Source organism: Leuresthes tenuis, unplaced genomic scaffold, assembly GCF_036924035.1.
Source record: "Leuresthes tenuis unplaced genomic scaffold, fLeuTen1.0.hap1 SCAF_16, whole genome shotgun sequence".
NCBI lineage: Eukaryota > Metazoa > Chordata > Actinopteri > Atheriniformes > Atherinopsidae > Leuresthes > Leuresthes tenuis.
The window spans coordinates 23,506,260-23,529,629 of record NW_027325370.1 but is presented as its reverse complement, the minus strand read 5'-3'; the positions used below and the strand labels follow the sequence as shown (position 1 = coordinate 23,529,629).

The 23,370-nt window shown below is 43.5% G+C and overlaps 2 protein-coding genes across 2 annotated transcripts in view; both read left to right on the top strand.

Annotated features, from left to right (window-relative positions):
• Positions 1 to 14,682, top strand: part of magixb (MAGI family member, X-linked b) — a 39,010-nt gene extending 24,328 nt beyond the window's left edge. Inside the window, exons 6-18 of the mRNA XM_072366800.1 lie at positions 643 to 841; positions 4,750 to 4,820; positions 5,821 to 5,982; positions 6,583 to 7,108; positions 7,224 to 7,779; positions 7,986 to 8,049; positions 8,141 to 8,554; positions 12,399 to 12,599; positions 12,693 to 12,769; positions 12,860 to 13,006; positions 13,467 to 13,605; positions 13,975 to 14,078; positions 14,521 to 14,682. Of these exons, the coding sequence (XP_072222901.1) occupies positions 643 to 841; positions 4,750 to 4,820; positions 5,821 to 5,982; positions 6,583 to 7,108; positions 7,224 to 7,779; positions 7,986 to 8,049; positions 8,141 to 8,554; positions 12,399 to 12,599; positions 12,693 to 12,769; positions 12,860 to 13,006; positions 13,467 to 13,605; positions 13,975 to 14,078; positions 14,521 to 14,589 (2,729 nt within the window). The 3' untranslated portion in view covers positions 14,590 to 14,682. The remainder of the gene's footprint in view (positions 1 to 642; positions 842 to 4,749; positions 4,821 to 5,820; positions 5,983 to 6,582; positions 7,109 to 7,223; positions 7,780 to 7,985; positions 8,050 to 8,140; positions 8,555 to 12,398; positions 12,600 to 12,692; positions 12,770 to 12,859; positions 13,007 to 13,466; positions 13,606 to 13,974; positions 14,079 to 14,520) is intronic.
• A 4,416-nt stretch (positions 14,683 to 19,098) lies between these two features.
• The window catches only part of iqsec2b (IQ motif and Sec7 domain ArfGEF 2b), a 33,624-nt gene continuing 29,352 nt past the window's right edge, over positions 19,099 to 23,370 (top strand). The window contains 1 exon segment of the mRNA XM_072366797.1: positions 19,099 to 20,838. Within this exon segment, the coding sequence (XP_072222898.1) occupies positions 20,390 to 20,838 (449 nt within the window). The 5' untranslated portion in view covers positions 19,099 to 20,389.

The window sequence follows — 23,370 nt, the reverse complement described above, 5'->3', positions numbered from 1 at the left end:
AGGTGAACAGGAGGTGAGTAAGCGATTATATGGTCAGGTAAAAGTAGAAATGCTGCAACATAGGGTGTTGGTTTTGGCAGGTTGAGTGTTAGGAAGGATAGAAGCAGGGAGCCAAAGTGCTGCAGAAGATAGGGGAGAGCCAAGCAAAGTGGGAGGAGAGAAATGTAGGCAGACAGACATCCAGATAGTTAGCAACATACTTCAGGTCAGGTAAAGCAGGATGGAGCCTGAAGACAGAGTCATCCAATATCCTGACCTCTGCTGAGTCATCTTTTGAAGTGTAACTGCGTGGGTGGATGGGTCAGCAGTACTTGTCATGTGCAGCGGGACTCTGGGTGCCCAGTGTCCAAGGTCTCTCAGATCCATGCTTGAGTCCAAAGCTGAAGGACAGCTACAAGGATAGTTAAGGGGGGAAAAAATGCTTACATTTCCCGTGCTAGTAGTGTGGCATGCATGGTCACACACTCCTTCTCCTCAGAGGGAGAACAAAGATGGCAGAGATGCTGACCTCAAGTCTTTTTGCCTGACAACATCCAACAGAATTGTCAGCGTCAGGCCAATATATCGCAAGAAAAGTTTGCATCTTCTAATATCTGTTGAATATATCACTATTCAATTCTGTTCTTTAAACTGTGATTACAGGAGGCTCTGCAGGTGTCAGCAACAGCATCCCTCTTGGCCACCGGTCCTTCGGTCGGCCCCGGGCGTCAAGCAGTGGAGGTGATGGTCACGCCATCGAGAACGGGATCATCGGCAGCAGAAGTGGCGCCAGAATTAGAGGTGTGATGCCTGATCACTGGGAGCAGGCCTTCAGTGACCCAGGAGAATCACTTTACATAGAGTGAGTTTCTATCGTTTAATCACTGATCTGTTAAAGAAATTGTTCAACACTTTGATAAATGATTTTATTCGGTGTTTCACTGAGCTTTAAAAAGAGGATCAGTATGCCTCTTCTTTCTGCCTGCTAGCTATGAGAGCTGAGAGATGTTTGACTTAGTTAGCATGAAGACTAGAATGAATGTCAAATTGTTTTGGTTTTTCTTTCAAAATATGCAACTTCTGTGATGGTTTACTCACGAAGAATGACATATATGTAGGACACCAGAACATATAGAATCTAAAACTCTAAGTATGATAGACAACTAGGCATGAAACACTGGTGCTTGCAGTCATACCGGTAAGAGCCAGGCCAAATGCCCAGTTGAGTAAAAATTAACATCAGTCCAGAAACTATGAGCAACACAAGCTACAAAAGGACGGGATATTTAAAACGTAATAAACCAACCCCCCCCCCAAAAAAAATTATCTCTACCCACGAAAGGGTGCGTTGAACACAGCAGAGCTGATATGCAGATTTGCCATAACTGTTAACGGAAGCATGGCTCATACATTTCTGTGAGGAAGACGCATGATACACCCCCCTCAATATTAAGCTATGCAAAACAATGCAATTTTTTTTTCTTCCACAGCAGGGGTCCTTATTTACTCCCAAAATATATGAATTACAAATACACAGTGTTGTGATCTTGGCTAGCAGCGGCACAGCATCCCTCCTCTCCTCTGGTGCCTTGTGCATGCAGGCAGATTGATAACCATGGACCCTTTGGCTGATCCAACGGAGCAACGGCTGAGCCACAAAGGAAAAGAGGGAGGTTCCATGTTAGGGTATTTTTGTCTCTCAAAAGGTCTCAAAATCAAGTAAGTTGTCAGCCACTAGGTGCTGTTTTTCAAGTTTAGATTTAGATCTGTTGTTTTGTAATTTACTAGACAGTCTTAGGGTAGTATAGTTGTTGTCAAAATGTGTTGAATTTTTTATTTATTTTTTCCTCAATAACTATGTAAAATCCATGTGATCAGTAGCTGCTTTTGGCTGTTGTGACCGAGGAAGCATCCTAGACAAAATGCTTGTATACGGTAGATATGAGAACAGTATCTAAAGTATGGAAGACTCAATCAGACAATAAGTCCCTAAGTACTGTTCAAAACAACACTTATTGCACAATTCTGGCCCAAGAAATCTGCACAAATACAGTACAGTGCAAAAGTCTTGAGCCAGCCCTCATTTCTTTACATTTTGCTTCCGGCGAACCAGACATTCTTTTAATATTCAGACTTTTTGAAGGTCTTTTAAAGTTTCTTTTGAACATTGGCTGCTTTGTTGCTCATTTTTAGTCCAGTCTTTGTACATGACCATTTTCAAACAAATGTGTTTTTTAGGCCACTTAACAATGTTAATGTTAATTATTCCAGCATATAAGAGGCACTTCACTCAAGGGACGAGGAAGTGTTGTGTCTACATATAATTGAAAACTTAGCAACAAACTAACTTTCGATTTTACCTTTTGGGCACTTTAAGACGCATAATTTGTTCACATTTCTTCAGCTGCATCTATGTAAAATGTAAAAGATTTGACAGCAAATATTGTGATGCCCACAGGTGCTTTAGCAAACAACATGGTACATCTTATAAGGTTGTGCAATGTGTCATAAATAATTGAGGGAACTGGATAAAAGGGAGGTATCAAGCCTAAAAACTATCTACAGCAGATTAACTGTATCTGAAAGAAAGAAATAGATTAAATTCAAGCAAAGACCTGGTACAGGACCCAAAAGATGCATCTGGCCTTTCAGTTGATCAATCCAGTGCTCACTGAAGCCTCATCAGAAATGGTCTCCGTGGAAGGAAGGCTGTCAAGAACCATTCTTAAGGAAGGAAATGAGGAGAAAGGCTGAGGTATGCCAAAAGATGCAATAGCTGGACTGAAAATAATTGCAAATCGGTCTCATGGGGTGATGAATCCTCCCCAGAGCCGGGACCTAAACACTGTTGAAGCACTGTGGAATCATCTTGACAGAGAACAAAACAAAACAGCCAAAGAAGAGCTTTGGTCCATACTTCAGGAAGCCTGGAGAACTATTCCTACTACTACTCAAAGAAATTATAAGAAAGCTTGCCAAAGAAGGTTCAGAATGTGTTGAAGAATACCAAATGCGGACTTCAAAACTTTCTACAATTGTGCAAACTCCATTTTCGCCCTATTTACTGAATTTCCATTTATGTTTGCACATTTCAGCACATTTCAGCAAATTGCAAATTCCTGCAGTTATTTCACCTTTTCCTGGTAATATATAAGGAAATGAGAGGTGGCTCAAGGAATTTACACAGTACTATAAAATCTGCGCTCTACACCATAAGACAATAAAAAACAAAAGTACTTTTCATGGAAATCCAAAAGATAGATGACATAATAACCCAAACACCAGCCATTGTATTAAGCATTTCAGGCTGCTACAAGCCATAATAGAGGGGAAAACATTGTGTCACAAGTTACTTGTAGAGGTCCTCCTTCCCTTTTCGCTGTTTAACTTTTGTATTAAAACTAACTCCAGAGAATAAGTTGTTAGGTTTAGCAGCCGTTGTGTCCACGCACGTTTTGTTCTGCAGGAATGTTGCTTCTTGTTTCAAACAAGAGAATGACCTCTTAGCTGTAATTGTTGGCGTCAGTTTTTGGAGTTTGAGCACATTCTCTAATTGCTTCTTTGTCAAAACCAAATGTAAGACTAAAGAAGTGTGTTCGTGGGGGCTGCTGAGTCTGCAGTTCCATTCGTTAGACATCCACGTGAAAAAACAACGCGATTCTTGAGCTGTAGATGTCTGGATTGTGATCAGTTTAGGAGTTGGTCTTGGGCCATTCTGAATTCATTGAATATCCAAAATTACTTATCAAGCGGGTACTGCAGTATTTACTGTTAAATTGATTGGAATTCCCTTGAACTAGCTTGAGCAGGTTACACAGATAAGATCCCTACAACAACACTGGAAGTTGTCGCATTCTGATTGGTCGAATTTATAGATAATGCTAGCTTGATTTTTTTTTCTTTTTTTTTTCTTTACAGTTACAGACTGTCCCTTGACAGTAGAAAATTAACTGAATTCTGATTAGTTATTTCCTCAAAGGAGGCAAAGCTGTTTTTGGTGATTTAAGTTTCCCCTGGCGATTAATAAGAACTCACCAACTAATTTACAGCTGCACAACAACACCTGCCGATAAACAGATGCCTACTGGATATGATTGCAGAGATCACAGATCTGTGTGATGTGTTCTAAAAAAGCAGAAAGTTAGAACATGAGCTAGATTTATGGCCTGAGTAGGTAATATCTTTCCATGTTCATTTAAAGGCCCAGTGTGTTGGATGTGGTGACATCTGGAGAAACAAAAAAAGTTCTATTAATGATAGGCCAATCCTGGGGCCAGTGTTGTGTTTCTGAGTTCTGGGCTACTGTTGATTGGCTACACACGGAAATTTTAAATAGTTTACTTACTTAACAGACACAAAATAGGACGGAAATATAAATCATACTAACTTGGGTCTCTACTGAGCAGGGATGATATTGTAGTTCAACTGGGCATCAGAGACTAAACCAGAGAGCCATTTGCGTCCTCATATCCGCGTCATTTCTCCTGAAAGAGCCACTCTTCTCCCACTGATGAGCTTTCATCTTTGGAACAGATGCTTGTGAAAACATGACATATACTACAAGATCATATGAGAAATTTTGGAATTCCTTGGAGAAGACCCCAGTTAAATGCATCCCTCAAACATTCAAACAATATCTCTCTACATGAATGGCAGACTTTTTTTGAGGGTGCATTTCATTGGTATTAAAATTCTGTGCCGTCACAACCGATATTCGCACGTTTTTAAAGAGCGTGGCTTTTCTTCTTCTTCCCCCTTTGTTTCGCGAAGGCGCAGTCCAAAGAGGACCAGCTGGCTGAGTCTTCGACCCTCAAGCCGGGACACCGTCTACAAAAATGAATGTGAGTCCCTTTGTTTATTAATTTTTCTCTATGTAATTATCATAACACTGGCAACATATTGAAATGCTGAACAGCCTAAATGAAGCAACAAATTTGTCATGCACGGAAGTCAGAGACACAGCCAGCTTGTTAGAGTCAAATGAGATAGAATGAGCTTTTCGCCGAACAGAGACGTGTAAGTGATTAAGGCCTAAAGCTCTGAGCTGCTGGCAAAAGGCCAAACCTGCTTCACAAGCTAGCAGGGTCGACACGTGGAAGCCATGTGACTGGCCTGATGATGCGTTGTTGAAATAATAATAAGATAATCTAGTTTCTGATGTCTGTCTGTCATGACCGGTGAAAGAAACCCTATTTATCTTGCTGTGATTCCAGCTTGTGTCAGTTAAGTGCAGTACACTGTTCTCACCAGCAGAAGGTGATATAGTATTCATGTTGATCAAAGATTTTTGCATGTGAAAGCATTTTTGTAAATAATACACAGTGCAATTATTATATAACATCTGTTTGAATCCCAGACTGGGAATGATTGCTGCTCCTGCAACCACAATTGACATAAAGTTGTGTTAATATGAGAAAATGTACTATTTAAAATCACATTTCACAGGTTTGAGGGTATAAAGTCTAACAGTAAATAAAAAAATAAAAAAACCTGGATGACTGTACTGACTGAGCACGGTCAAGCTAATGGATTATGTTGCCAGTTTTAACTTGGTTGTCCGTAATGGAGTCTGCTTTTAATGCAATCTCACAACCATATGCTTTGGTTTGTGTAGCATTTTGTTAAAAGCCATCTGCCGATTGGTTTGCAGTGTTATGACTCCCTCTCTTCTCTCTTCTTATTAAAACCTGTCAGTTCCAACCGCTTCATTGTATATAAGAGCACCGGACTGTTTTAACTCTTTTATACGTCACACGTATCCTCATTTCCTGGAAGGCTTTTCCTTGGAGGTAAGCATCCTGACTCTTCATCTCTCTCTTTATCTGCTTTGGTAACTACCAGGGTTCACAGACCAGCCTGGGGAGCTCAGGGGTTTCCCTGTGCACACTCACTTGATCAAGGGAACAAGAGGGTTTGGTTTCAACATTGTGGGGGGCAGCAGGCCAAGAGAGTTCCTCCAAGTCTACAGTGTGACTGCAAGTGGACCCTCTGCACTCAAGACAGGTAAACATGCGGTGTACCGGTATGGGAATAGCTCGGTGAAATGCATACTTTCAAATAAAAAAAAACTCAAACTGAGACTGCAGACTGAGTGATGTAACTATGATCGTTAAAAGTCTTGCAAATGTTTTACTTTAATCAGCTCTGTGTTTTGTGCAGCTCTATGCTTGTGAATATAATGGTGAAAATTTCTGGTGGCCCAGAGAAAGTGTTTATCAAAATCCTTAATCCTAAAGCCTAGCACACCATAATCTAGCTATCATAACACTTTCAAATACAGTGGTGCAGATCCTGCTCACAAACATGCACGTCAATGCCCATACAGGCAGATATTACTACTCTCGGAGGCCAGAGCACAGGCTGTCACTGCAGGGAATGATCTAGTTCATATCTGTTAATAGGTTGGTTTAGGGGGATTATTTGGTTGGATTATTACACACCCACACAAAATACACAGACATTATGTCATTTGCAAACACCTATCTGCACACTCAAGCATTCGAAAATGGGCCAAATAAGTGAAAATAATAAAACAAAAAGAACATTTAATAGTCAATTCTTTGTAATATCTCTATCCATGTGTTTTTGTTTTTGCTTTACTAGCGGACATCCTGGTGTACATCAATGATGTTTGTGTGTTGGGAGTGTCTCACAAAGAGGTTGTCGAGATGCTGAAATCAGTGCCTGTGGGCCACAGTGTGGATATAGAGGTTAGAAGGGGGTATCCCATGCTCTACAACCCTGACGGTCGGCCCAAGCAGTCCCCACCAAGATTACGTGACAGTGAGGACCCCATGTTGCCGCCTACCACCACCCAGCCTCAGCCTCTTCACCAGCTACCTCGCCTTCCGACACCCACACCCCAGACCCAGCACTTTAACTATAACGGGATCCACAGTGACGTGAGCTACATGGAGCCTGGTGTGACTCTCGATGCCAACGGCAATGCCACTTCCTTCGCTTCCAGACCGCCTCCCCCATACAGACGCTCCAGTGTGAGCAACGCTGCGTCTTCCTCGCCTGTTCGCCCGCCTCGATCCCTGAGAAGTTTGGCCAGGCTGCAGTCGCTTGACCCGAATCTGGCAAGCCAGAGTGACAGTGAAGTTGTTTCTGCAATTGGTTCGCACAGGTAGCTCCACAGACAACACAGAAGGCCCACACAGACAGACATGAAGGTTGTGCTTGCAAAGTGAAATTACTTGTTTGGTGATTACTTAACTGTCTTTTTTTTTTTTCCTCATCAGGGCATCGATGATCCGTAATCACAACAATAATTCCCTTTCAACACCACCTCCTCATTTACGTTATGGGGCATCAAAGTCATCAGAGAGTGACCTGTCTACCATTACGCTGCAGGGGTCCCGGCTGCCGCTGCCTGAGTCACCTCGTAGGCCTTCTTCTTCCCCCGGTGGCCCTCGCAGCGCTCACTCTCACCTCTTCAGACCACACACCTCCCACCTCAGACCTCCTCCCACCCCAGAGAGCCCCCACCACCGTGGCTTCAATGGTTTCCATGGTAACACCAGCCCCACTGCCAGTCCCAGCAGTGTGTCCTCTCCTGGGGCGATGAGTGTGGGCAGTGGGTTTGGCGGTTTCAACGGAGGGGAACTGGCTCCAGTGGCCTTGGCTCAGACTGAAGGAGACAGAGGCCTCGGCTTCAGTGTGACAGCTGGGGGTCCGGGAGGCAGGATGACTTTAGTGGAGAGAGTCTGGGACAGGAAGCAGTGCAACTCCCTGCAGCCAGGGGATGCTATAGTCAAAATCAATGGGGCTGATGTCCAGACTCTTGGCTTCCTTCAGGTAATAGAGGAGCAGGAGAAGCAACATAAAATTAACTCAGTTCATAGCCAGTTTGTTGAAACTGTATTTGCTTACCAAAATGCTGAAATAAAGACAGTGTCTAGCTATTTTTATTCTATTTATATTCACATGAATCAGTCTGCGGCATTTAAAATCAGCAAACATTCCCAAAATTGCCCAAAATATTCTTTTATGTTTTCTTACAGATACAAGCAATTCTGCAGGAACACACCAAACAGGGAGAAGTCATCTTACTGGTTTACAGAGGAGGTAAGTCCCTCATATTTACTGTAGTCAAGAATTCTTAGTAACTTACCAACAGATACTTGCAGCTGCAAATTTTTTTTTCTCTCATTATCAGGTATCTATCATTCATCCATCTCCCCTGGTTCCATTCGGAGACTCCCTCCTCCTCTTCTCCGCCCCCCACCTCCCCCTGGTGGCTCAGACAACTTCTCCATTCTCCCAGAGGTGCTGCCTATGCCCCGCACCTCCAGCAGCACTCCTCCCTCCCCAGTCCCAACACGTTCTTCTCTGATCCAGAGCACCAGTTTTTTAGAGTCAATTCCAGTTACCCTTACTATGGAGCCAAAGGACTGGATCGACATAGGCCTCGAGGACGACGCTGCCGGGGTCCCGGTTCCTGATACAAGTCTTGAGAAGCGTAAGGGTGAACAAAATCGGCCATTCCGTGGGTTTGATGTGGAGCTGAGGAGGAAGCCAGGAGAGGGCTTTGGGTTTGTCATTGCCTCTCAGGATGTGGAGAATGGCAAAGGTAAGAGCTACTCTCACCGTGTGGTCCATCTTTTATTGTGTGATTGAGTGTTCTTCCAGCCAAGGTACTGAATAGATCTGGACAGACATTGCACAGCATTAGCTGGACATTTCTGGCCCAGCACAACCATTTGGTCATCTGCCCATGGAAATGAGTTTCATCTGGATGCCCTTGTGAACAGAAACACCATTAGATAATTACACTTTAAAAAGTGGTCACCATGGCCACACGCCACTGGATGAGTCACGGTGCATCATCAATCTTTTCCTTGTTTGTTCTTTCAGGTTTGCTTTATTTTCATTGTTGAAGGAATTTGGTATTCACATCTATTATTTTCAGACTAGTTTATCACGAAGTGCACTTTTGGCTAGCAGGAAGTTGCCTGACCCTGTTTAACAGTCTAACTAGAAGGTTATGCTCATAAAAAGCTCAATTCCAATGCACTATCCATTAGTTGTTTGGCTTTTTTATTTGTTGGCCCCAACAAAGAGTTTCAATCTGGATTTGATTATGTTGAAAGCTAGCAGAAAAAAAGGTTTGTAAAAAAAAAAAAAAAAGAGCTTACCTGGCTCTTTGAAAATATACAAATTACTCTAAGTCTCAGTAAGAAAACAATTCATTCTGAAATATTAAACTCTTTCCAGAGTGGATCAGAGCTGCTTTAGCAAGTGAAGAGCACGTAAACATTAATATGCAGGTGGTTTTACTGTTATGACAGATCGGTGGAGGAACCACTGATCTTTTTAATCCACTTTAGAGGATTAGAGCTTACATGTCTCCTGTAAAATGACCTTTTATTAAAACCATCAAATTATTTGCCTTATCTATCTGCTCCAACTTGACAGAACATTGAGGCTGGTTTAAATTTCATCTGGGAAGCGAGCACATCCTGCTCTTAACACCTTTGAGCACCGTTCTTACTGTATGAACAACAGGTTAGCTACAGAATCTCCATGCATCACCCCTTCCCCTTGACTTCTATGGGCAGCCACTGTGATGCTGTCAATTTGCTTTATGTCCCAAGATAACATGTGTTTTAGTTTTTATGGTGAGATTAAAGTTGTAGATGCGTTGTAGATGTCTCTGCAGCACAAAGATAGTCCCTTTCTATGAACCTCAACCTATATCGTGTCCTCAGTATCTCCCTTTTATCTCTTATCATGTCGTAGACAGAGGTCTCTGTCATTCTGTCTTTCCCCCTTTTCGTTATCTTTCTCTCTTGCCACTCATCCTCATAAGATCCCGCCCACTCTCTGTCCTGCACCCCTTTCACTCTGCAGTAAAAGCGTCTAGTCTGGTTTTTGAAAAGATTAAAACTCTCCCTCCCTCTCCTCCCTTCCTGCCTCACTCTCTTCCACCTCACGTTCCCTCCATCACTCTCTGAATGCTTAAGAGAAATGCTTCACTGAATATTTCCCTCGCTGCGGAGCAACAGAGAGGAACAGCCAACCTGTGTTTTAGCTCCTGTTGACAGCTGCATGTGAACCTCAAAACCTTTCAGCCGCTGAACCGGGAATACAGGATTTTCTTTTTTTTCTGTTGCTGTTTTTTGTGCATGCTAATCAAAGAGCCATGCTGGAGAGATTACAGTCTGCTTTGAAAACTGTGAAGGAGTCTAAACGTAATTATCTGCTCTGCTTCTCTCTGTGTATTGATCAGAAATGGGGAAGGTTTTGGTGCATTTAGCTTTGCCCGGGTGTTGGAGCTTTTGAATTCTGTGTCGCACTGTGAAGTTTGCTTGGTCAGGTGGGTTGTCAGTGTGAAAGTTAGATTCATAAGCTCACATGTTTTGGATGTCAGACGGCTGATCGCACTGCTGCTGCGAGAGATCCTATTTGTAATGTGGCTGCTTTCATAGTTATGCTGCTGGCTCATTGAAGCAGCAATTAATGGGAGGGATTTGAGCACATGACTTTATGTGTATCAGGGACGTCAGTAAGACGGTCCGTAAGTGAAATGGGTTTAACTGTAGTGTAGCAGTGCTGATTGCAATTACGCAACTCTATGAGAGATCTGCTGAAGACCCTCTCCAGCTACGATTTTCTGTTTGGCATCTGCAGGCTGCTGTGGTGATATCTGCATCTGCTGCTTCACCACGGCTGCACAGGGAGATTTAATGATGGCAGCAGGGAGCAGGGAGGGGGGCTGCAACCTCTCCTGAGTGGTGAACGGTGCAGCATGTCAGAGGCTGGCTGGCTGACTGCTGGGCATGCATACCGCAGAGGGATTACTGTGGACAGGAGAACACAGAGAGCCAGGGGAAAAGACACCACAGCATAAAGCGGTCCATTTGGATGCAGCTGTGTGTAGTTCTAGTGTATCTGTTTGTGCATCTGTGGCCGAGTATATCTGTCTCAATCTCTCTGCATGTGAGTCACTGTACATGTGGGTCTGCACAATGCGGCCGTGTGCGTGCATATTCATAGGTTTGTTTATGTATTATGCATGATAAGAAGACTATCTCCAAAGCTGCCTTGGCTTTGATTTGACCTGATTGCTGTTTCTGCCTGGGTCACCCAGATTAGGCCCAGATTGGAGATGTCTCTGGGCTCCAATTTATAAGCTGTGCCTTTTAACTGAATCATCATCCCACTGTGACGTGTACTCCAGCTCATATGAAATATTTCTCCTCACCTTATCTTCTAACAAGCACTTTGTTTCACAATATACATCAGTTGTAACCTGCTGTTTTAATTCCAGAGGGATCTGAAGAGAGAGTTTCATACTTCAGCTAAATGAGAGTCCCAAAATGATTATGTGACCTGAGGGGTTACATAAGGCCGCTGGCAAGACTCTAGAGGAGGCCAGCTGTCACCAAAACACAACATACTCTCAGAGCGGGGGTTAGAGAGGGAGTAACAGGGAATCAGCTAAAATACTGATAGTGGAACAGAAGATGGACATCTAAGCAGACAGAGGCAGCATAACATTGTAAGAAGCTTTTTGGTTGCTGGAGGAGATTATAAAAATCTCAAAAGACAAAAATTGAATTCCAGGCCGCTCAGTATTTTTCTCGTCTACCTCAAATACTGACCAGAGTAGAGTTTATTGTTGTCTGATCTCATCATACAGAGGATAAAACAAAGTGAGAACATGATAGAGCCAATGGTGGCCACTTCTAACTTATTTCACATCAAAAGTCAATGCAGTCACAAGAAATCACACGTGCATGTTATCTGTGACCTCATTTTCACACTTATTGCACTTTATCTATTACAGCTGATGAGTGTGTTGAGAATGACAGAGGATGGTCAGAACTGTTCCACACATAAGGGGGAAAAAATCTATTTTTAGGATGCCAGCACAAAAAAAGCCAGTGGCAAACTAATGCAGACAGTTTACAAGTTTGCTAATCTGAGATGAGCTGAGAATGAGAATCACTGACGCTGTATAAAGTTAAGTGTAAACATCTCGAGTTTGTTTTCTGTTGTTGTACACATTTTGACAGAATCAGGACAGAAAAATATTGCTGAAAGGCTTGTTCATGTTCTTGAGGTGAAAGACATTATTAAACAGGAAAGAACTGCAGGGTGGGATGATAGATGGGAAGATGAAGGTCACGTGGAGAATGTGTCAAGGAGACAGTGGGGGAGGCGAAGGAAAAACTTTGATGGGAAATCATTTATAAAGTAAACCCTGCCAAAAACAATCAGAACATGCACTGTTGAGATAAGTCGCGATAAGTTGCTTTTAGACTTCATTACTTTTGATGCCAGTTATTGCTCACTGCCCTCACTTAGGAGGAAAGTCTTTTAAGCAGGTTGAAATCTTGCTGTAATGTTATCAAATCCACAATGCAGCAAGGTACTGTAGTATTAACTGACTTATTTTGCTCTATTTTCAGCTGCGTCGCTTCTTCCCCATCGGTTTGTGACCGTCCGCCGCGGCAGCCCAGCAGCAAAGAGCGGACAGATCCGTCCGGGAGATCGCTTAGAGGCTGTAGAGGGACGCCCAGTGGTGACTCTGCCTCACAGGGAACTTGCTCAGATTCTGCGTCGAGCAGGAAATACTCTCCGCCTAACCATTGTCCCCCGCCCCAGCACCTGTAAGTGCATATAAGCAACCAAACACATATGCCGATATACTGTTCTCTCTGGCTTTTAATAAATGATCTAATCTCAATCATCATCCTTCTCAGACTCCTCAAACGTTACAGAGACTGCTGACCATGACCATGGTCATAGAAGCAGAAAGGGTCAGAGGTCACGTCCAAAGGTAAGGACATTTGGTTCATTTGCATCATTCACTGCCTGTTTATGAAATTTTGATGACAAATCAGTCATCCGTTTTATCTGCATATCCCAGCGTGACTCAAGGTATTACAGTGTGGATCTGGATCGGGGCCCCTCAGGCTTTGGCTTCAGCCTCCGAGGGGGTAGTGAGTACAACATGGGCCTCTACGTCCTTGGACTGATGGAGGGGGGGCCCGCCTCACGAAGCCAAAAAATGCAGGTATATCTGTTTGTTTATGTTATATAATTATTCACATCATCTCTGTCTAATGTTTTACTCAAGCTCCGTTTGAAGCAACAGGGCTGAAGCAATTCTTTGAAATGAGTCACTGCACCACTTTGGGAGCACATTTCATGTAGCCTGAGTTGATTAATAGAGCTCCAAATGACCTAGTAATAACTTCTAAATACATGACACATGTAGTCTGTTCTGTTGCATAAATGTGTTCAGATGAGTCATGTGTTTCATGAGCTGAGGCCCTGAAGACTAGTTAAAAAAAAAAAGAAAATCACTAGATAAGACCAAAATAAATTTCAGCCCGCAAAACATACCTTCTGTAGCAGTATTAGTGCCACCATGAGGTGGTTTTGAGTGATACGTCCTCTTTAACTTCTTCGGTGTTTGAGAACAAATGAGTGAGATGGCAGATACAGAATTTGAAAGGGTGTTGTGGTCGCAGGTGAGCGATCAGCTTGTGGAGATAAACGGGGACAGTACGGGCGGGATGACCCACAGCCAGGCTGTCGAGCAGATTCGCAGAGGAGGCCACCGCATCCACCTGGTCCTCAAGAGAGGAAACGGCTACGTGCCTGACTATGGTAAGACAGAGCTGGAGGATTTTTAAAATTTTAAGGCAAAAGCAGAGGAATAAATGAGATGTAGGAAAAGAGCATATTCAGATCTAGGAAACTTTTTTGCATGCAATCTTTGGGGTTTTATCTGCCCTTGTCTTCTTTTTTGTGGGACTGGGTCTAACTAACATGTTTTTCTACTTTTCCGTTCTGTCTCCCTCTCTGGTGTCTCCTATGTTTTACCCCATCACATCTTTGGCTCATTAATTCCTTTTTCCTTTTAACATTCCCACATTTCCCTCTTCATATACCTTACCTTGGTTTTCCTTCATGTTCTCTTAAAACACTTCTATGCACTCCTCTCTTTCCTCTCCTTCTTTTCTCTTTGACTCTCAGTGGAACTCTCCAGTTTGTCTCTATGTATGACCAACTCCAAGCTAGGCGAGCCTTGCTTCTATGTCATTGGACGGACAGAGAATATGCGGTTGGTAATGGTTCCTGTTAGTTCTCCCATTTTATGTTTCTCTAAATCCCTCTAACCACTCACCATGTCTAAAGCCTGTGTTTAACCTCTTTATTAGAAGACCAGCAACTAAATGAGTAATATTCAAATGTTTTACATTATATTTCTTGCCTTTTGAGTTGAGGAATCTGTGAGGTAAATGGCATAATTGCATGTCATAGAGCATACCCATAATCAGCTGTGTGTTGTATCACCAATGAAGGTTGCACTGAAATAGAAAAGCAGCTGTTGTTACACAAGCTGACCTAATACACTTATAAAAAAGTGAAAAAACAGAAAAAAAACACTATCTTGAACTCAGAGCTCTTTAAGACAGATTACATAATGCACTTTGTCTGAGATTTTGGTCTTCGTGTCTCTTGCCTGCCCATTCAGTCTATTTTCTCCTCCTCTCTTCTCCCTGCTTAATGTGTATCCAGGCCGTGAGCACCGAATCACCTCCCCCTCCCTCCTGTATAACCCCAAGGAGCAGGGTTTGGCTGCAGTAAACTCCACCGGATGGAGGGGGCGCAGGTCCAAGCAGAAGAGGAGAAGCAGGTCACATGAAGATGAGAGGGCGAAAGCGTCGGGGAGGAGAAGAAGAAGACGGGGCTCAGGGGTAGGAGAGCGCTCACGTTTACAAAGCCCCGTCTCTGAGCGGGGAGAGAGGTCTCGGGAGGCCAGGGACAGGAGTAGGAGGAGACAAAGAAAATCTCAGAGTTTACCCAGAGATGCCATCGGGAAATATGATGACAGTGACAGAGAAAAGGGGACAGCGAGGGGAAGGAAAAGAGACAAGGACAGGGGGAGGAGCAGAGATCGAGGGAGGAAAAGCAGGAGTGAGGAGAGGGACATGATGGAAGAGGGTGAGAGGTCTGAGCAGGAGGAAGAGGAAGAGCAGGAAGCGCCTGCTGTTGAGGAGAGGGTGGAAGAAGAGCTGGAGGAAAGAGTGGAATTTGAAGAGAGTGAAGAGGACGTTATCCTACCAATTCCAAGTCCAACCCAAAGGCTTCCCAGACCCAAGGAAGACTGGGAAGATAAGCATGATGAAAACTTGGACATGGCAGCACAGTACAGGGGACTAAAGAGAGAGACAGAGCAGGAGAGGTCACCAGATGTTGTCAGGGGTGAAGATATGTCCACAGAGGGTGAAGAAGGTGACAATGCACAGTCCATGCGCTCTGTGAGGCCTTTACCGGGTGTGGCTGTGATAGATCCAGTTTCGCAGAGAAAGCCCTTCTCCTTCCTTACCTCCACACTGTCTGTAGAGCAGCTGGAGGACGATGTGTCAGAGTCTGGAGGCAGCCAATCTGACGGCAGCGTGTCTGCTGCCAGTATCTCAGGCCTCTCTCTGGCCGCCACAGAGGCAGGTGGGCAGAGGGTCCGGGTGCTGCCAGGCCCTTGGCTCACACCCAGCAAGCAGAGGCTGGTTCAGTTTGTAGAGGGAGACAGGCGGCCCGGGAGGCGGACAGGGCAGAGAGGAGGAGGAAGCGCTGTCTCTTGACTTTTAATTGGGGATTTAGCATGCAGCAGCTGAATGATACTGTATCAAATTCTATGTCACACTGTTAGACCTCGAACTTGTTTTCTGCAGCGACCCTCTCCACCATGCTTTTTCTCTGAGTCTCTTCGATATGTAAGGTAGAAGTTATATTCTTTGTGCCTTTTTGCAGCTGAATTCTGGCTGATGTTAAATCACATTTCAACTTCTAACTGACATCCTCCTCCCAACAAATGTACATGTCCCTGCAACCCACTGTTTTGCTCTCCTTGGCTTGCACTTTTCATTATTCACTCAGCTATCAGCTTTCCTGTGGTGTTTCAGACTATTTTAGCCAAGCGTCCTCTCTTAAATTCCGCCTGCATAGACCTATACCTCATGGTGACACTGAGCAATAATAATGCAACTGTCCGAGACTATCAGCCATCCACATCCACTGCACTGCGCCGATCTGGTCTGAATGGAGTCAGTGTAACATGTTTGTACAGCATCCTCTTTGTCTTACGGTCTGTGGACACTTGCCTCAACTTTTTATGTTGTTCCATATAAGTGGATATTTGATTGTGATAATGCAAATACCTTTCGGAAGCAGGTGTAAAATCTATATTCTGTAAATATCTGTAGAGAATTAAGCATCAGAGCATAATGTAGATACTATATCCTAATTTGTATAACTATATTGTAACAAATAATAAGTCTAAATATTTAAATATATGCAGTATACCTATATATATGTATATATAGGTATATATATTACAAACAGAACGTAACCATTCATATTATTGTGTGATGACAAGTAACGTGAAAATTGGTACCCAGCTTTTGTGAAGGCTCAAAATGTTGCCACAGACGCATATACGGTTAGTACCTACCCTAGTCATAAATGAATGTTTTGTAAAATGCTGCTTGAGTGTGGTTTGGATGCTCTGTGTTGTACCCTACTTCAGAAATCAGCAAAAAGATGCCAAAAATATGCATTCAGTGTGCATATTTCCAGTACTGTTAATGTTGTGTATGTGGGGTCAGAACAAAACCACTATCTAGATTCTAGAGAGTGCTGTGCCCATCGTGCCACGTACAGTTGCCTTGGTAACAAACCACTTTATCCTAACCACTTATTTTTCTTACTGTGAAAACCTTTGCTCTGAGGTGTCTAATACTAGAGATGGGTGGATTATTTAGTGATTTCAGCCATGCCAAAAACAAAAAAAGGCCCGTACTGTAAATCAGCAAAAGGAAAATCTGCAGAATCTGAGCTTCATTTTCTTTTGCTCCCTTGAGAAAAACAAAAAAAAATTCTGTTTAGGACAAATTAATAAGATTTAAGCTGAACGGATACTGTGAGATGTTATTTTTCTATGAAATTATCTTTTTTGATATACTCAGGTTTTCAGATACTTCGCTCCGGATAAGCCATTAGGAGGATAAGCTGCAGAGTGACTTCACACCATTTTCATAACGCAAAGTGGATTCATATTATTTATAAGTCTTCGCAATTTTCTGTTGATTCTTGACGGCAGCATTAGGAGATGCAGACTGTTATTTGTTACCAGTCGTTTCGTCATTTCTAACCACGGGAACAAACCACGGAACTATATCAAACTGCTTAGAGTGCCCACTCCATTTGTTTGCATTGCTGTGTTTCCCAGAATAGCAGTACAGCGACCAAACAAATATACTGTTTTCTCCAACCAATGACCATACAGAGTAGCTTTTTAGCAGATGTGTAAGAGTTATTTTCTAACGTTTGCTATGATTCCTTTTTTTAAAGTTTAATTTCTTATATGAAGGGTTGTTTGGCTGAACTGTAAAGTGCAAATAAACTGCTAAACCAATTACTTGCAGTTGTTGTGGATGTTTTTTTTTTTATTTTTATACTGTTTCGTTGAACAAAACTAGAGCCACAATAATGGACAGCAGATGGCAGCAAAAACGTAGACGACAGTGTGAGGATGTAAGATGAGATTCTAACGGGATGAGGTGTGTTTGCGTGTGAGGCGTGTGTTAGAGAGAGAAATTTGAGGATTGTTGTTATGAATCCACAGCAGGATGAGATGAGAAAAAAACTGACTGAACAGTAAAGATATATTCGTTGATATGGGTCAATAAAATCCACAAAGAGGCTAAATATGAACATTTTATTCAAATCAATTATTTAACCTGCTTTTCGTATGAACATTTATTTGACATTCTCCATGCAGAGCCATGGCTTATTCTAATGTGACCTATAGTCTGTACAGAAACATCACCTGTGTGAGCCATCACACACACACACACACACACACAGAGAAGAGGGTAGATATCCAGCGTTTCAGTTCACATATGAGCTCTTAAGCACTCCCACTAAAAATAACATCGCTCTAGGGTCTGTTGTTCTCTCGTGTTGTCCTGAGCCGCATCCTTCTGTTCGAGCCAGCTTTTATACTAAATATATAAATAAATGAATAAATAAAATCTCATAAATAACAGCCCATCTCCCTGTTTCACTGCAAGAGAAAATGAAGCTTTGGAATTTCGGTTTCACATTCAGCACAACAGAATTTGCCATTTCATGGACTGTATTGTGTTTGATTTATTTAGGAGTTTTCCTACCTGTGCATCTTGAATTCAAATACTGAGGCTTGTAAAGCTACAAAGATGCTAAACAAGATTCTGACCATACTTTCAAAATTAAATGTTGTCTGTTCACCTTCTTATTGTATTTTTCTCTATCACATATATGCAATGAAACTGTTGGATTTACCTCTAAGCCACCTGTCTTTTAAAAAAACGTGTCAGGTCTATAGAAGTCAGCAGGAAAAGCACTAGATTCTTATACCCACTGTATGATAAGCCATATCTTGCTTAAGAAACTGATATGTGAACATGTCACATGATATTGTGTGGGAAAAGTGAATCTCATTCAGTCTTTGCAAACTGTTCAGACTGTTTTTTTTAATTATGTGGTTAGTCCGTGTGTTTAAACACAGGATGAAACACCCCCACAGGCTGCTTTCTGCAGGAATGTGAACCGATGTTTCTATGTAAAACATAGTTCAAATTTCCTTGCAAATTAACTTAAGTTTCACTTCAGGACAAAGTTAGGTTTCCATTGAAATTGTAATTTACTATTAGACTGGCAGGTGTCACACGACCCAGGTGGTATTGTTTACTTTGGAACTTGCTTTTTTAAAACCTCAGTCTTCAGATCAGGCCCCTGTGCATTTTTTACTGTCCTGATATTTGCAGAAAACACAACAGCACAGACGACACAATAAAATTTCAAAAAGTCATTGTGGTAAATTATAGTCTTTTTAAACGACACAATAACAAAAACTTGATCCACCAATTAATTTGTTATTTGGGGCATCAAACACTGGCATCAGTGGCCAGCTGCTTTAACACGCGTTCATTTTGATCAGATGTTATCAAGTGTGCAACCTACTTGACGCTCAACAGCTAGTCTTTTAACGTGAAATATTCTTCCGGAAGTTTTTGTCATAAACGCCCTTGACGGTGATGCGCTCCAGAGCAGCATCCGTGCGCATAGCTGCAATTCAGACGCACAAGGAGCGAAACCTCTCAGCTTCTGCGCCACTTCGGAGGAAACCCATAGCCTCATTTCTGCGTGGACTGACGACCTGATAAAGCTGAAACCCAGATAAGTTGGAAAGGACGCTCCGGGCTCGCTTCGGCCGGTTTCAGATCAGCATCGAAGGCGGCAAACACAAAAGTACACTTTTAAGATTTGACACAACACCGAACGAGACTCAAGGACTGTAAAAATATTCCGAGCAGTTGTTCGTCGACAATAGGTGACAACTTTTATCGCCAGCCTTCGGGAATTCGTGACCTGGAGGTAAACTCTGCGTTATTCTCGGATGAAAAAGACCACAGACTCGCACTTTGGGATCTGCATTTGAAACAGCGGGATGTAGTTTTTGCGGACCACAGGGAACGATTTGGACTTTTAAGAATGAACTTCGTAAACCAGCTTTGCTGACTTTCTGTGATCTAAAGACATATGAAACCATGGGTTGAAAGCGACGATGATGGACTGCGGGGACATGCAACGTGGGAGGGAGAATTTGCTGTTATGTAATGATTGACAGCGCCTGGTAATAAGTGGTAAATCATTACTAGCATCACTCCCATCACCCCCCACCCCTTTAAATTGACGTTTTATAATTAAGAACAAGCTGATGCCACAGCTTTTAGAGCTATTGAGCAGGATATGACGCCAGGTAGAGGATGAATTGATGTTCTACGTTTTAATCTCTTAATATATAAATACCCATTTTTAGCTGAGTCAGGAAATAAGGAAAAATAAGCTTGTCATATATGATTTTAAGGCCCCAATTAGACAATCCTTACTTCTGTCACACCCTGCCAATCTCATTCCATTTTTTTCGATTTTTGCTCAATACATTTTTAGCCATAATGCCCCAAACTCTTGACCTGCTCCTTGCTGATGACAAAATGACTGTGACGTCACAAAATCAGACTATCAACGACATCATGAGCTTCTTTTTTAGCTTTGAACTGTCTTCTTGGCTTTGTATTGTCTTTAATGTCTACTAAGATGCTATAATGCTCATTTTTGCCCTCATCCTTTGGGATATGTAGTCACTCTGAAATCCTCGATCTCTTCACCTCTGTGACTTTCTGTTTCTGAACATCCAAAGCCAATAGTTAAACTTCAGTAGAGCCTTCGTTGGTCCCTCCCTCCCCCCAACTCATCAGGGCTGGTGGGGGGGGGTGGAGCTCGGCCCCACGGGGTCGAAACTGTGGCTGGTGGCGGTCGTACCCCTAGAGGAAGGGCTCCCATTATGGAGACCAGCCCGGAGAGCCCCAACCGGGCTGTGGAGTACCTCCTGGAGCTCAATAACATCATTGAGAGCCAGGCCAAACTCTTGGAGACACAGCGCCGGCGCATCGAGGAGCTAGAGGGCCAGCTGGACCGGGTCAGCCAAGAAAACCAGGACTTGAGGCAGGAACGCAGCCCGCGCACCCCTGGATCGGACACCCCAGAGCAGAACCATGACCACAGCCAGCCCCTGTCCCTCCCCATCGGAGGTGGTGACGGCAGTGGGAATGGGAGCAGCTCAAAATCTCAGGTGACCGCTGGATCAGCCACAGCTTCTGGACCCAACAGGGAGAGGAGAAGCCACACCAGGCTGACGCGAGGCCTCTCCTGCAGCTCCCCCACCACAGAGCGAGACCGGCTCGAACGCACTGACAGCACAGACACCAACGCCAGCTCCACCTTACGCAGAAAGTAAGTTCCCTTAACCTAGAGGCCTCTTCTGCCGGCTTCCACTTCTAATAAGTGGCTTCACATCGTATTGTTTGAGTGTCAGTAATCTTGTCCAAGTTGCTCTAAATTGTAGGGAAGACTTCAGTCTGCTTAAGATCTCCAATCTGACAGAACATTTATCTGCTAAGCCCACATAATGACAGGCTGTGTGAAATTTCAGCCTTTCAAGGCATCAGAAATAATCCTCACAGTAATGGGACTAAACCTGAGAGGATATTTCAATAAAACACCAGAAGAAAATGTACTGATTGCTGGAGGATTATGGGTTAAGAGATAAGTGCTCAAGGTTTTCATCGTGTGAGTAATTTTTCCTGCAGAAAGTATGATTTGTGTGATGATATCTGTTTAATGTGGGATATGTGTGTGGGTGAGAGCAGAAGTATGCCGAGGTAAACCTAAAGCAGGATGGTTATGGGTCTGGTTTTTTTGGTCGTCTAAACTTTCTGGACCAGAGAAGTCATCCACTATTTGCCAAAATCATGTTTTTATTTTACTCTAAACTCTGGGATGGTAGGTCTTGATGATTTTTTTTTTCCTTTTTTTATTTTTTGTCCTAATTTCAAGGCCGAACTGAAGCTGCACGGCTTTGGCAAACAACAAGTGCATCTGTCCTCGCTTTAACTTAACCACGCACGCACAGATAGAGTCAGCTTTTGTTCTGGAAGCATTGAGCTTTGTGAGTAGGCAGCAACTCATGCGAAAAAAAAAAAAAGTACACAGTGAAATAAACTGTTGCTCCCTTAATTATGCATTTCTCAATGCACAATCATCCCAGCAGTTGTTACTTGATTCTGCTCACTGTCTGTTTTCTAACAGTCCCAATCCTAAAACTAATGATTGATTCAGATTCACCTAAATCCCTTATTCAGTAGAGCTGTCTTTTCTTCTGCTGTCTGCCTCTCTGGCACCTTTTCCTCATCCCTGGAGAGGACTTAGTCATTAGATAGAAGCACATATTAGTTATTAATGTGGGTGTTAAATGCAATGGAGAATAGCTAATGTAGATCTTGCTGATCCTCCCATGAAAACTGCCTGCAGCAGTTGTGGCTGACTTTCCATTCCAGACTCAGATAAGTGGAACATATGGAGTGTGACAATCAGTAAATAGTTACACAACGAGACCCATATTGTCCCCGTCTGGCTGTGACTCAGCCCGACCCAAACTGGCCTGTTGGCTGTGGTCACTGACAGTGCACTCTCCTCTAATAATGGATCTTATACAAACTTGAAGTTCCTCATCGTCACTGCCCGCGACACTCCATATATGGCCCAGATCAGGGGGAAACAGAAGGATGATGGGGGAGAGGAAAAAGATGGCAAGGGGGAGGAAAGTGACTGGGCGACCTCGCTCAGCACGCCTCAGTCTAAAAGAGAAAAGGTGGAACACACACACTGACTTGCCATCTGTCAACAGGGTGTGTAAGCAAGGCAGGGAGAAAAGCTCAGGAGAAGGCCACACTCAGGGAGCTGGCTTTGTTTTTGTCCATTTAGTTTTGCTTCCCCCCAGAAAGCGTCCTCATCGCTGCTCCGGGCCTCTCTGTGGCTCATACAACCCTCAATTTTGATTCCAGACTGAATAAACCATCTTCATGTTATTAGTCATACGTGTGGGAGCTGCATCAAAACAAAGTCGCCGCCTCCTCTTTCGGCCAGCGCTGCGCCACTAAACATCTGTCTCAAATGCTTGGCCGATACGTCCCTCTTGTGCCGTTAATGGCAGTGTGAACAATAGGAGTCGGAGGCATTGGGCTGAAATGATATTTGATGTCAAGTCCCCTCTCCAAGTCGCAGCGGGGTTGAGGGCATTGCCACAGTTCGCAGTGAGCGTGGCAGATGTTTTTGTTGTTATTTTGGGAAAAGTCATTCAAGTGCATTTTGCGCGTGTGTGTGTTGGTGTGAGTGCTCAAAAATGTGTGAAAGAGGGAGGAAGGCAGGCAGGAGAGAGTCATTAGTGTGACCAGAGGATAATTACCACTACTCCAAGGATGACAGTTACTGCTGTGTGTTTGGTGTGACTTTTTGTGAGTGGGGCTGCTGTTTTGGGTTTTCACCTGGTCTGACCATTATTATGTCGCAGATATGTCCCTGCAGTCTGCTTTACACGCTGCCCTGTAATAACCGTGTGTCAGTTCTCGCTGCATGGGTGAGAGATTGAATCGCTCATTATGAGCTGCATACATGCAGCTGCTCTCGCACAGCTCAAGCGATGAGAGGCGGCAGCTGCTGGAGGTCTTGACTACAGCCCCAGAAGAGTTGATACTCATGGAAGAGTTATTACATAATGCAAGAGAGGAGGAAAAGTAAAAAGGAGATGTGCTTTCTTTCCTCTCTGACTGTCACAGGGGGAGTGTACAGAAGCTGCGAAGAGTGCCGTGGAGGTGCTTGTGTCTCATCTTGCCTTTCTCCTCCCATCGCCTCTCCATCCATCTCCCCTCTCCTCACAGGGCTCTGCTCTCAGCGAAATTGGCTTTAATTCTGTTTTGGGAAATCTGG